Raw genomic sequence first — 14723 nt, 5'->3', positions numbered from 1 at the left:
CACAGTTTTCAAAGGTTTTCGCAACATCTAGAGAAGTCAATAAAGAGAGCTAAACACCATGGACTACAACAGTGGTGCTGTTACCTTTTCTGATTCTGATGAGTGAAGGAGGGGGTGGCTCACCAAAGCTAGAGAACAGTTCCATGGCAAAGCAAAGTGTGCTCATCGGTGGAAGGACATAGCCAACCCCAGCACAGGCAGAGCATGACAAGCCTGTCCTCCTCACTCATGCCCCAACTACAGGTTTCTACCAGGGTGTGAAACAACATCAAACACATCTATTTATCTCTGCTCCTCATTCCTGGAAAAGAGGTCCTTAAACCCTTGAAATTTCCTAAGTAATAAGAAACTAGGAGAATCTTGTGTTCTAATATTTGATTTTTAACCCTGATTCCTGATAGAGATCTTAAATCCCTTGGAATTTTGGGGGGGATAGAAGTGTCTTTTGATCTAGAGAGATAACTCTTGGTGGGCTGCCGAGGATCTTCAGGATGGTAGATGGTCACCAGAAAGGCAAAACCATGATTATAAGCTTAGAATATTTCACTCCACCCCAGCCCCTATTCTCTGGGAAGAGGAAACTGAGTTAATAATGATCAATCATGCCTATGTGATAAAGTCACCATAAAAATTTCAGAAGTGTGGAGTTCAGAGAACTTCCACACTGGTAAGCACATACATGTGCCAGGAGGATGGCACATCCAGCTCCACAGGGACAAAAGTTTTTGCTCTCAGGACCCTTCCAGATTTTGCCCCATGCATCTCTTCATCAGGCTATTCACTTGCACCATTTAAAGTATTCTTTGTAATAAATTGGCAACAGTAAGTAAACTATTTGCCTGGGTCTGTGAGAGGCTCTAGGAAATCATCAAATCTGAGGAGGAGGTTGTAGGAACCTCAGTTTGCAGCAAGTAAGACATAAGTGTGGGTAACTAATTGTGACTGGTGTCTGAAATAGGGGCAATCTTGTAAGACTGAGTCATTAACCTGTGGGATCTGTTGCTAACTCCAGGCAGTTAACTCCAGAGAGCCCACACATATACATCTGATATCACAAGTGTTGTGAGTGGGATAGTATCTGAAAGGAAAGGAAAGCAGGGAGTTGTCTCTAGATATAGGGCTTCTCCTATGCAGAATCAACTAGAAGGCAGAGGGGGATATAGTCCATAAATGTCAGTTTTGCAAGGCCCAGAGAAAAAGAGGAAAATGTCTAGAGGGGAGAAAGGAGACCATTCTACCCCATGTCCAAGGAGACAGAGCTGGAGGGTGGTGGCTCTGGGGCTAAAATACATGGCTCTCTATACACCAAAGTCAGCCTTGTCTTCTTCCTCCATAGGGGTTGTCAAAATCCAAGTCACTTAGTTGCAGCTTGAGGACCCAGCAGGGCCAAGAACATGAGATACCTGGTTGTCGATGCATTGCCCTTGGCAGCAACCAATGTTATTACCAGTAACAATTGTAATTAATGACTAATGATGGGAACTGTCCTGTCTGGTTTCAGAAGCTGTAACCACCACTCCGCATGGCTAAGGCTAAGTGAGCGACCTTTGGACCATAAGCCACTAAGGAGACAAAGCTTATCTGCCTGGCAGGAATGCCACTTCTGCTCTTTTTACTGAACCCTGCCTGGCCCCAGTGCATCATCAATGCTTGATGATGGGTAAGATTCCTTAAGGGAGGAACAGCCTAAGACAGGCACGATCACGGGGAGGCCCCAGGGAAGGACTTGGGGGGCTACAGCAAAAGGGGGTGATGGACCCTTGCACCTTAGCTTTGACATAGCCTGAGTTCTTATTCTGTCTGTAAGAAGTCTCCTAATCTCTTGGCTGCCTTACTTCCCCTGCCTGACTTAAGCCTGAAGCAATGGCAAAGGGCAGGTTCCCCAGGCAATCAGGCTTAAGAAAAAATACATAAAATCCTATGAAATTTGCTTTGCTTAGAATGCTTTCAATTAAATGATAAGGGTCCGAGCAGGAAATGAGTTTGTTTTCTAAAGTTTTGTAGCCCTTTAGCTAACAGACCCTGACTCAGAATAAGCCCTCGTAGTTCTTTGTGCGCTATCCACTGTTTGATCCTTACTGCCTGATGATGGTGATTAATGAGCATTAATGAGCATTACCTGTATTCCTGTGCATATTGAAAGCCAATAAAAACCTGTCAAGGCAAGGGTCTGAGCACTCTCCCCTTGAGTGTGTCCATGCCATCCCTTTCCCTCCACAGGACTCAGTAATCCATGTGAATGTATCTCATCTCATCCATAACAGCATGGACACTGCAGGTCGGTGTCCACAACATGAGAGAGTGTGTGTGGTTTTCAAAGGGTGAAGCAAATAGGGTGACTACGTTAAAGAACTAGGAAATACTGGCTGGTGTGATGTGAATCACTTCTGATCATAAGGGGAAATTATATAATGACCCTGAACTTTGAAGAAGATAATCCATGAGACTGAATTTGCAGGCAGTTTGCCGTTAAATTATAGGACCAGGCAACCAAAAAGCAGCAGGGTTCCAAGATAAATGGAGGAAAAGGGGATTTTAACCTTCCCTTATTACCTCCACCACTCCCCAAACCTGCCCAAATAAATATATAAGCATTATTGTTTCATATGGCAATTGCTGCTCTCCCTCTCATATGTATCTAAGGATGGATACAAGCATCTTTTTTAAAATTTCACTATATCTGTTGGTGTCTGAAATGTCAAGTCTTAAATTAGTAAGACAGCATGCTTGCTATGCAAATTCAGCTTTAAGAACAGTTCGCAGTCTTCTTCCCACCTGACTGCCACAACTAAGCTCCAACTACATAGAATGCTGAAGCAGTCACTTTCTTTTTTTTTTCTTTTGGCTTTAAAAAATTTATTGATGTTAGACTACAGTTCTCCATTTTCCCACCACCACTTTCTGCCACTCTATCCACCCCCAACTCTCACCCTCAATCCTACCCCACCTTGGCTATGTCTATGGGTCCTTTACACATGTTCATTTATGAACCTTTCCCTTCCTTCCCACATTATTTCCCTCTCCCTCCCCCTCTGGTTACTGTCAGTTTGTTGTTAATTTCAATGTATCTGGTTATATTTTGCTTGCTTGTTTGTTTTGTTAATTATATTACACTTATAGGTGAGATTACATGGTATTTATCTTTCACTTCCAGGCATCTTACTTCACTTAGCATAATCCTCTCCAGTTCCATCCATGCTGTCGCAAAGGGTAGGAACTCCTTTCTTTCTGCCACGTAGTATTCCATTGTGTAAATGTACCACAGTTTTTTGTACCTAGACTGCTTCTAGCACTTGGCTATTGTAAATTGTGCTGCTAATAAACACTGCATAGGTGCATAGGTTCTTTTGAATTGGTGTTTCAGGATTCTTAGGGTATAAACCCAGAGGTGGAAGTGTTGGTTCAAAACACAATTCCATCTTTTAGTTTCTTGAGAAAATTCCATACTGTTTTACACAGAAGCTGAAACAGTTTGCATTCCCACCAAAAGTGTACTGGGGTTCCCTTTTCTGCCCAACTCTGCTAGTGCTTATTGTTTGTTGATTTGTTCGTGATGGCCTCTCTGGCTGGTCTAAAGTGGCAACTCACTGTGGTTTCAATTTGCATCTCTCTGATGGCTAATGATGCTGAGCATCCTTTCATATGTCTCTAGGCCCTCTGTATGCCCTCCTTAGAGAAGTGTCTGTTCAAGTCCTTTGCCCATTTTTTTTAGTTGAGTTGATTGTCTTCCTGGAGTGGAGTTGTGTGAGTTCTTTATATATTTTGGTTATCAAACCCTTGGCCAAGATCTCATTGGCAAATATATTTACTCATAGAGTTGGTTCCCTTTTCACCTTGCTAATGTCTCCTTTTGCCATGCAGAAACTCTTTATTTTGATGAAGTCCCATTTGTTTATTCTTTCCTTTATGTCCCTCGGTCTAGGGGACATATCATTGAAAATATTGCTACATAGAATATCTGAGATTTTCATGCCTATCTTCTCCTCTAGGACTTTTATAGTTTCAAGACTTATATTTAAGTCTTTTAGCCATCCTGAGTTTATTTTTGTGTATGGTGTACATTAGTGGCCAAGTTTCTTTCTTTTTTTTTTTTTCCATGTAGCTGTCCAGATCTCCCAGCACCATTTGTTGAAGAGGGTATTTTTACTCCATTTTATGCTTCTGCCCCATTTGTCAAATATTAATTGAACATGGAGACTTGGGTTTATTTCTGGGCTCTCTATTCTGTTCCATTGGTCAATGTATCTGTTCTGATGTCTGTATCAGACTGTTTTGATTACTGTGGACTGGTAATACACTTTGATGTCAGGTATGGTATGGTGATTCCACCTACTTTGCTCTTCTTTCTCAAAATTGCTGCAGCTATTCAGAGTCATGTATGGTTCCATATAAATTTTTGAAATGTTTGTTCGCTGTTTTTGAAATATGTTATTGGTATTTTAATAGGGATTGCATCTAATCTATAAATTGCTTTGGATACAATGGACATTTTGATGATGTCAATTCTTCCAATCCATGAACATGGTACATGTTTTCATTTGTTTGTGTCTTCCTTAATTTCTTTCTTCAGTGTTGTGTAGTTGTCTGAGTACAGGTCTTTTACATCCTTGGTTAGGTTTATTCCTAGGTACTTTATTTTTCTTGTTGATATATCAAACGTGATGTTTTTCCTGATTTCTGTTTCTGGTATTTTATTGCTGGCATACAGAAATACCTTTGATGTCTGAATATTGACTTTGTTTCCTGCTGTTTTGCCAAATTCACTTATTAGGCCAAATAGTTTTTTGGTGGAGTCTGTAGGATTTTCTGTGTACACTACCATATCATCTGTAAACAATGACAATTTTACTTCCTTCTTTCCAGTTTGCATGCCTTTGATTTCTTCTTCTTGTCTGACTGCTGTGGCTAGGACTTCTAATACTATGTTGAATAGGAGTGGTGAAAGTGGACATCCTTGTCTTGTTCTTTGTCTTAGTGGGAAAGATTTTAGATTTTGCCCATTGAGTATGATTTTGGCTGTAGGTCTTTCATATAAGGCCTTTATTATGTTGAGGAGTACTCCTTCTATTCTCACTTCGCTGAGTATTTTTACCACAATGGTTGCTACACCTTATCAAATGCTTTTTCCTCAACTATTGATATGATCATGTGATTTTTGTCTTTCCTTTGTTTATGTGATGCATTACATTTGTTGATTTATGAATATTGTACCATCATTGCATCCCTGAGATGAATCCCACGTGATCATGATGTATGGTCTTTTTAATGTAATGCTGGATGTGGTTTGCCAATATTTTGTTAAGGATTTTAGTGTCTATGTTCATCAGTGATATTGTCCTGTAGTTTTCTTTCCTTGTTGTGTTGTTATCTGGTTTTGGGAATTAGAAAGATGCTGGCTATATAAAAAGGTTTTAGAGTCTTCTATCTTCTTGGATTTTTTGAAAGTCTGTGAAGGATGGTGGTTAGGTCTTCCTTAAATGTTTTATAAAACTCTCCTGTGAAATCATCCTGCCCAGGGATTTTTGTGTGTTTAGGGAGTTTTTGGATTACTGCTTCAATTTCATCAATTGTTACTAGTCTGTTCAGGCTTTCTGCTTCTTCTTCATTGAGTTTTGGAAGATTATATTTTTCTAAAAATTTTTCCATTTCACCTAAGTTTTCAAATTTCTTGGCATAAAGTTATTCATAGTAATTTCTTACAATCCTTCGTATTTCTGTAATATCAGTTGTAATCTCTTCTCTTTCATTTCTGATTGTGTTTATTTGGGTCCTCTCCCTTTTTATCTTGATGAATCTGTTTAAAGCCTTCTCCATTTTGTTTATCTTTTCAAGAACAAGCTCCTGTATTCATTGATCCTTAGAATTGTGCTTTTAGTCTCTATATCATTTAATTCTGCTCTGATCTTAGTTATTTCCTTCCTTCTACTTCCTCTGGACTGTCTTTGTTTTTGTTCTTCCAGTTCTTGTAGATGTAGGTTTAGGTTGTTTATTTGAAAATTTTCTGTACTTTTTAGGCAGGCCTGTCGCTATGAACTTCCCACTCAGGACTGCCTTCACTGTGTCCCATAGGTTTTATACTGTTGTCAGTTCATTTTCATTTGTTTCCAGAAATGTTTTATTTATTTCTTGATCTAATTCTTAACCCATTTATTGTTTAATGTCATGCTATTCAATATCCATGAGTTTGGGTGTTTTTGAGTTTTTCCTTGAGTTTGATTTCTAGTTTCAGGCCCTTGTGGTCAGAGAAGATGCTTGATATGATTTCAATTTTCTTGAATTTGTTGAGGCTTGTTTTTTGTCCTTTTGATGTGGTTTATCTTTGTAACTGTTCCATGTGCATTTGAAAAGAATGTGTATGTTGCTTCTTTGGGATGAAAGGCTCTACGTGTATCAGTTAAGTCCATTTGATCCAGGACATTGTTGAATGCTGCAATATCTTTGTTGATATTTTATTTGGAATATCTATCCATTGTTGACAGTGGTGTGTCAGAATCTCCTACTATAATTGTGTTTCTGTCTATGTCTTTTTGAAGTCCTCCAAGATTTTTCTTATGTATTTGCTGCTTCTATGTTCCGTGCACATATGTTTATAATGTTTATACCTTCTTCTTGGATTCGTCCCTTGAGTGTTATGAAGTATCTTTCTGGGTTCTTTTTATAGCCCCCCCTTTTTTTTTTTTTTGAAGTCTATTTTGTCCGATATAAGTATTGCATCCCCAGCAGTTTTTCCTTCCCATTTTCTTGGAATATTTGTTTCCAGCCCTTCACTTTCAGTCTGTGTGAAGCTTTTGCTCTGAGGTGGGTCTTGTGGGCAGCATATGTGTGGGTCATATTTTCTTATCCATCTTTTGACTGGAGCATTTAATCCATTTGCATTTCAGGTTATTATTGAGAGGAACTTACTCATTACTGTTTTATTCCCTTTGTACCCTTGTTCCTTTCTCTCTCACTGTTTTTCTTCCTCTTCTTAAAGCAGTCCCTTTAGCATATCTTGCAATGCTTGTTTGGTGGGGGTGTATTCTTTTCGCCTTCTTTTGTCCAGGAAGCTCCTTATTTCACCTTCCATTTTAATTGAAGAGAGTATAGAGTATTGCATAGAGTATTCTTGGTTGTGGGCCTTTACTTTTCATTACTTGGAATATTTCTTAACAATCCCTTCTGGCTTGTAATATTTCTGTTGAGAAGTCAGCTGCTAGCTTTATTGTGGCTCTCTTGTATGTTACTTCCTATTTCTCCCTTGCTGCCTTTAAGATTCTCTCTTTGTATTAGAATTTTGCCATTTTAATTCAGATGTGTCTTGAAGTGGGTCTCTTTGGATTCCTCTTGATTGGGACTCTCAGGGCTTCCTGAATTTGTGTGGCTCTCTCCCCAAATTAGGGAATTTTCCATCATTACTTTTTCAAACAGGTGTTCTAGCCCTTGCTTCTTTTCTTCTCCTTCTGGTATCCCTATTAAATGGATATTATTGTGTTTTATGCTGTCCTGCATTTCCTTTAACCCCTCTTGATTGGTTTTTTTTTTTTGGTCTTTTTTTCTTTTTCTTTCTCTTTTTAGGATGTTTTTTTCTATTTTGTCCTCCAGCTTACTGATTTGATCTTCTGTTTCATCAAGTCTGCTTTTGACTCTTTCTACTGTGTTCTTTAACTTAGAAATTGTATTCTTCATTTCTTCTTGGCCCTTTTTGACCATTTCTATCTCTTTTTATGCTAATATAGTTTGCAGTAATTTCCTCAGGATATCCCTGTAGTTTATGGTAATTCTCACTGAGTTTGTTGAGCTTCTTTATAATCATTGTTTTGAATTCAACATCTGATAGTTATCTTGCCTCTATTTCATTTAGCATTCTTTCTGAGGATTCCTCCTTTCCTTTTGATTAAGGATTGTTTCTTTGTCTTCCCACCATTTGTGGGACTCTTCTTGTTTGCTTCTGTTTCTTAAATTGATTTGTTTTGACATTCTGACTTCCTGGTATGAACTTCTATGGTGGGAGACCTGTGATATTCAGTGGTGTGTCTCCTTGATCACCTTAATTTTATATTCTTGGGATGTCCTTTATGACTTTTATGCTAGTTTTCTGGATGTAATTGGGTTTTTATTGTTGCTGGGCCATTCTTTTGTGGGTCCTTCCCCAACGCTGGTTGACTGGGGACACTTCACCCACCACATCCTGTGTGCTGTTGTGCAGGTGCTGCCTGAACAAAATCACAGAGCCCAGGCAACAAACCTACACTTGCAAACATAACTCCCCCCACAAACCCATTATCAATAGCAGATGAACCAGTATTAACAAGGGGGTACAAGATTAAGAGTATTATAAGAAAGGACAGTGGATAAGAGATGACCTACTGAAAGCAACATGATTTTTGAAAGGGTAGAGGGAGGAGCACTAATAAGAGTTGGGAGTTAGAGCAACAGAAGGAGAACAGGTAAAGTTTACCTCATGAATAAGGAAAAGGAATGAAGAGTGTGGAATGAGTATGAGAAAGGAAGCATATAATGCTACGTTTAAACATAAATTAAAATAGTATAAAATAAAGTAAAGTGAGAGAGAGGAAAAAGAAGAAAATTTTCAACTAATTAATAAAAATATAGGAGCCAAATTATAGAGAAAGATCCACTAGAGTACTATGAAACACAAATGAACAAAAATTAATATAACTGGTATGGGAATAAGAGGAAAAAAAGAAACAAAGAAAAGTCTAAGAGATGTTTAGAGGAATGAGATGTGATTTTGTAATGATAGAGGGAGAGGTAATACTAAGAGTAAGTGACAAAAACCAGAGTAAGTGAGGAAAATTAAAATTTGGGATGTAAAGCAAAAGAAAAAAGGAGAATAAAAAAGAATAAAATGGCAGGATGAAAGAAAAATGCAAAAAAGACAAAGAAAAAGGAGAAAAAAACAGGCTGAGATGGTAAAATTAAAATTTGAGACGAAAAGAAAAGTAGGAGAAGGATCCAATAAAATTTATTTGAAATACAGAATTAGTGAAGCTATAGAGATAACTTTGAATAAAAATAATGCAACAACTACCCTACCCACACCCAACTAGCAAAGTGTGCTAAAGGTGTAGAGAGAACATGGGTATTTTCATAGCTGGGTAAAAGGATGTGAAATGACCCTTCACAAGAAAATATGTTTTGAGTGTCTGGATGGGGTAGAAATAGTAAGAATGTGAAATGGAAACGAGTTGTAGCTAGAGAGAAAACCAAATTTGAAATGAAAATATTGCAAATAAAGAGGAAGGTAAAATGTGCTAAGTGAAAAGAGGGGCAAAATATGTGAGTTGAAATACACTGTAGTATAAAATCTAGTGATATTATGTACAAATTTGCTGGACAAGAAATGAATGTTTTAAAGCTGTGCAGGAAAGAAAATATGGCAAATCATGAAGAAGGATTTCATCTCAGTAGCCTCTTGTATTTACCACTGTTTTTTTTTCTTTCCGGATCTGCCTCTGGGAATGTCAGACGTTGACCCTGTCAGACCTTAGGCAGCCTGTTCCGTACTCCCAGTGATCTGCTGTCACTGGCTGTCTCCTTCAATTGTTAATCTGTTCACTCCGCACTCAGCACTCAGGTTTAGGCACTGTAGGTGGGGCTGAATCCCTCTTGGGTGGGGGCTATTATTTCCCCTCAGGCTGCTGCTGCTCAGAAGGGAGTAGTCTTCCTGAGCAGAATGGCTGCTGCATAGGGGGGTTGGCTCAGCACTGGATCCCAGCAGCTACTTTGTCAGTTCTCTCCCCAAAGCCTCCATCCCCAGTCTCTCCTCAAGTCTCTCCAGTCTAATCTGCCCCTCCTTTGACAGTTATCTACTGTCTCTGACTATCTCCTTTGGTTGCTTTTCTGGTCACTAGGACTCATCAGTCAGGCTTAAGTACCAAAGGGCCAGGGCAGTAACACTCCTGGCATTGGGGTTATTGTTTCCCCTCAGGCTACAGCTGTGGAAGGGGTGTGGTCTGCCTAAGCACAAAGACTGTTGTGGTCTGGGGGATGACTCAGCACTGAGATCCAGGTGGCTACTCTCTCAGTTTTCTCCCCAAGGCCTCTGTCTCCCATCTCTCCCCAGGCATCTCCAGCCAATTCTGGTCCCACCTTTGCCAGAGCCCAAGGTAAATGGCTGCAAATAAAAATTTGTTTGTTGGCTCTTTACATGGCCCTTGCATCTCTATCCATCTGACTCTGATAGAGAGCAACCTTGCCTCTTTTCACCGCTGGTTTTTATCTGTGTACTTTTTGGGCTCTGGTGTTCTAGTCTGGGAATCCTAGCTTTAGGTTTAGACCCCAATCTTCTCTGGGGCATCCAACTGCCACTTAATTATCCCACTGATGCTGCTGCCTGTGGGTGTTCAGCCAGCCCTCTCAAGTTTCCATCTCATTGCATACCAGACCAGTTGTGTTGAAGCTGGTTCTCTATGTTCAAAGTTATATGTTTCTCTTTGGCTATTGCTCAGTTGTTTGTTCTGGGTGGTTTCTCCATAATTGAGCTGTAGTTGCAGATTGGTCCTAGAAGGAAGTCAGTGTGACTTCCATTCACTCTTCTGACAGCTTCCTTCTGTCAGCCACTTTCAATAAGGACTTGGATGATATAAAGAATGTCCTCCTTGTTATATAAGAAAAGTGGGCATAAAAATATGCAATGGCTGTACCAACCATGTCTAATGAAGAACTAGAGCCAGCTTCTCCTGTTTGGCAGGACAAGCAACTGTAGAGCCCATTCTACCCTGCAATTATAGAGCTTATTTACTCTGCAGCTTCTTTGCAAGTCACTACCATGAGGATGGTGATGCAAAAGAATTCATGGACTAAAAGATCCAGAACCCTGTGGTGTAAGTGCACCCTGAAAATTAAGAAGGCTCATTAGCTTCTGAAAGCAGGTAAAGACACACCTTTTGACTGAGAAATGATTAATTCTATGTAGTAAGGAGAATCATTCTGAATCATTCTAACAGCCATGTCAAATGTGAAGCCCTCCAGAGTGATGTGATTCAAGGCTAGTATCTGCCCTTCTGGAAAAATAAATTGTCTCAGTAATACCATCAAGGAAATTAAAGCTGTATCTCAGGCGATTTAAAATACCTGATTTGATCTTTTTAGCCTTTTCAGCTGGTCCTCCAGGTATAATTGAGGATATAAAGATGCCAGGGTCAACTTTGCCTACATCTTCTCCCTCCTTAATGACAAAACCTGTAATCCAATAATATTTAAAAAGATGATACTTAATGATTTTGTAAGTCAGACAGTTTAGGTTATTTGCTTAAAATCACACAACTACCAGGTGGCATCACTGATATTTGTACATAGGTCTTCTGACCTTTAAACAGGCTCTTTCCACTATGCCAAAACTCATGGAGAAGAGTGCTTTGTCCCATATTAGTAAGCACAGCTGAAGCTAGGAACATGGCCCATCAATGTGCACTGAATTTGCTCCAACATATAACTAGAAATAGGAAAGAGATGATTGTCTACTCAGTGTCTTTTTTTCTTACATGGTTTTAAGAGTCTTCAAATGTGGCAAATAATAAGAGGTTAAAAATGAGGACTATTTTTTTCATAACTGAGAATCTAAATATACCAGAAAAGTATGTTACATGATACTGGGGGAGTCCTTTTCTATCATGTACTCAGATTCTCACAATATGTACCCCAAAACCTCATCAGATCTAAAAGGAAAACTTTTACCCAAAAAAGAAAAATTGGGAGAGGTAGAAAGGGGAGTAGAAAAATCAAAAAGGAAGCTGGCACACACTGCTGTCTACCCGAAGGGAGAGAGTGGTTCTCATCTACCACAATCCCTCTTACCAAAACCATGACATGGATCTCAGTTCAGTGTCACATGCATGATTTCTTGATCCATTTCAGCTGTGAAACTCATTCTCTTATTTTGTGACCCTAGAAATCAAAACACAGCCTCACATTGTGATTTCCCTTCAAATTACCTGAGCTCTAACACAACAGGGGTGAACATGTGCTCAGGCAGGCACTCATGTGCATACACACAATACTGAGAATGGATAACTGAACACAGTTCTGATAAGCTCACTCTCAGTCAGTGTTGGCTCAGCAGGAGCAGAGGCAAAGGTAGCAGGGGTCACATTATTGTTTTCTGTATGACTTATTATAGCACTCTTTTTTTCTGTATTGGTCTTGGGACAAGACAGAATTTGAGCAGAGATGTACTTGATGTGAGTAAAAACTAAAACTATAATTAGAGCAGAGATGGGACACCAAAGCCTTTCCCTTCTAGGCCTCTAATCAAGGGGTGATACGGTCCCACAGCCCAGTGCAGGTGCCCTGTAGGGCTTCCCCCAACTTGGGTCTTAGAGGGAACCCAAAGCAGAGCCACGAGGGTTTTCTAGGCAAGCTGGAGCCCTGTAGCAGGCACTCTAATGCCTTATAGGAACTCATGGAAAAATTACCAAATGGTGACCCACCACCCATTGCTTTCCCCACTCTCCTTTCTCCAGGAACCATGGTGAAACCTGGCAGAGATTTCATGGTAAAGAGGTGCTGGTAGCATTCCAGATACAATGCTCAGGTTTGATGCTCATTAACTATAAGCATCTTTCTAGTTCTGGAATCTCTTTTTATACAGCCCTTTAGGGACTGGTCCAGAAGATTATGATAGAGGGGAATGATGCTGACCCTGTATATGTTTTCTGGTAAATACTGGGAGATCACATTCTGGCTTGCAAGAAGAGTTGTAACTAAAATGGATGATGTGTTTTTCTAACCACACTGCTCCACAGCAGGTAGTCCTTGTGCTTGACCTAAGTGCTGGGAATCTTCGCCAACACTAGCACATTTTAAGTCCATATACCAAACCCCAGCCAATGGTGGACTGCAAGTGCTCTTCCTGACCAAAATTAGTTTTGAAAATAATTTTTAAAAACAAAACAATTATAAACATCACTGGGGAAGCAAATTGAAGTGGTAGAAAAGATTTAAAGCAAGCATCATGTGTAAGATTTCCTTTACCCCAAACCTGGTCCATAACCTAACCCACTGCCTGGCCCATACCTGTGCACACACTCTGGGTAGGCAGCCCAGGAAGAGGGTCAAAAGTCACTGGCTTCTGGATCAAACAGATGCTCTTTTGTTGCTCCCAGCCAGTGCTGGTGCTACAGGGGAAAATGGTAAGATGAGATAAGACGTCCCCAGGAGGCAACTTCTTGGAATCTCTGAGTACAGATTGTGGCCTGGAGAGGACAGCAGATCTGTAGACAGACCTATGAATGGCTGATCTGATTGTGAATAATGCACCAGAAGGAATGTCTTTAAGGTCTTCCTTTCTTAGATGGGACCTTAAAGTCACCCAGGTCTCCGATGAACCTTCCACTATCTCTTGTTTAGATTGGATATGTGGCCCTTCAAAACCTCCATTTCCTTAACCATTAAATAGGTAGCATGTTCTTATTCCCCAGGCTTATGATGGCTCAAAAATGAAGCAGAATGTGTAAAATGTGAATCTTTTAGGCAGTTCTGATTTTTGTTGTTTGGTTTTGTTTTTGGCTGAACAGCACATGCTCTAACACTTTGATCTATGATACGCTCCTGAGGGCTCCACACAGAACTTATCTATTTGATCCTTATAGGTCAGGAGTGCTAAACTCATTTTCACTAGGGGCCACATCAGCCTAGTGGTTGCCTTCAAAGGGCCAAATGTAATTTTAGGGCTGTATAAATGTAACTACTCCCTAATAGTTCGGCAAAAGCTCGACACTGCCGCTGGGTAGAAACAAGGTGCTGGGTTGGATAAAACAAGGTGGAGGGCCAGATTTGGCCTGTGTGCCTTGTGTTTGCCACCTGTGTTATAGGCATTTCAATTGTCTGTCCCCTGCTCATAACAATCTGAAAACAAAAACCTTTTGTGTAGGCATTCAAATGAACTTGGCTGAGCCAGAATTCTAGTGAAAAAGAAAAAAAAGAATATTCAAGGCCCTAAGAGAATAATAAATTAAGTAGAAACCCTGCTCTACCCTAGAGATCAGCTCTGCATAAGATAAACATTTGGGGATGAGGAAAGTGGAGAATGAAAAGAAAGAATAGATGAAAAGCCATGAGTGCTCAACGCCGTAGAAAAAGCTATGTAATCTGGGCCACAGATGTAATTCTATTGTTTAAAAAAAAATAAGGACCAACAGATGCTGCCAATCACTAAAAGACAAACACTGCATGATTCCACTCATATGAAGTGCCTAAAGTCATCAAATTCTTAGAGACAGAAAGCATAAGGGTTGTTTCCAGGGATTCAGGAACAGGGAAGTGAGAGTTGTTGTTTAATGGGTATAGTTTTGGTTTTGCTAGAGAGAAAGAATTCTGGAGATTGGTTACACAACAATGTAAATATACTTAACAGAAATAAATTGTAAATTTAAAAATGGTTAAGATGGCTGCTTATTTGAAAAGATAAATAAAATTGACAAACCTCTGGATAGACAATAAAGAAAAAAGAGAAAAGACTCACATAAACAAGCTCAGAAATGAAAGAGCCCTGACTGGTGTGGTTCAGTTGTTGGGCAATGATCCAAAAAGCAAAAAGTCACCAGCTCAATTCCCAGTTTGATTCAAGGCACACGCCTAGGTTGTGAGTTTGGCCCTAGTTGGGGTTCACACAGAAGGCAATTGATGAATGTTTCTCTCTCAGTCATTGATATTCCTGTCTCTCTCTTTCTCCTTCCCTTACTATAAATAAATAAATAAGTAAATAAATAAATAAATAAATA

The 14723-nt window shown here is 39.7% G+C and overlaps 1 protein-coding gene across 1 annotated transcript in view; it reads right to left on the bottom strand.

The window, feature by feature from the left end:
* FRMPD2 (FERM and PDZ domain containing 2) overlaps nucleotides 1–14723 on the bottom strand; it is a 104706-nt gene that overhangs the window by 35689 nt on the left and 54294 nt on the right. Inside the window, 4 exon segments of the mRNA XM_045842424.1 lie at nucleotides 10887–11006; nucleotides 11077–11184; nucleotides 11800–11889; nucleotides 13018–13112. Coding sequence (XP_045698380.1) covers nucleotides 10887–11006; nucleotides 11077–11184; nucleotides 11800–11889; nucleotides 13018–13112 — 413 coding nt within the window.

Source organism: Phyllostomus hastatus, unplaced genomic scaffold (genome assembly GCF_019186645.2).
Source record: "Phyllostomus hastatus isolate PE091 unplaced genomic scaffold, TTU_PhHast_1.1 phas_contig_38, whole genome shotgun sequence".
In the NCBI taxonomy this organism is placed as follows: domain Eukaryota; kingdom Metazoa; phylum Chordata; class Mammalia; order Chiroptera; family Phyllostomidae; genus Phyllostomus; species Phyllostomus hastatus.
The sequence above is the reverse complement of the archived record's forward strand: the minus strand, read 5'-3'. Positions and strand labels throughout refer to the sequence as shown.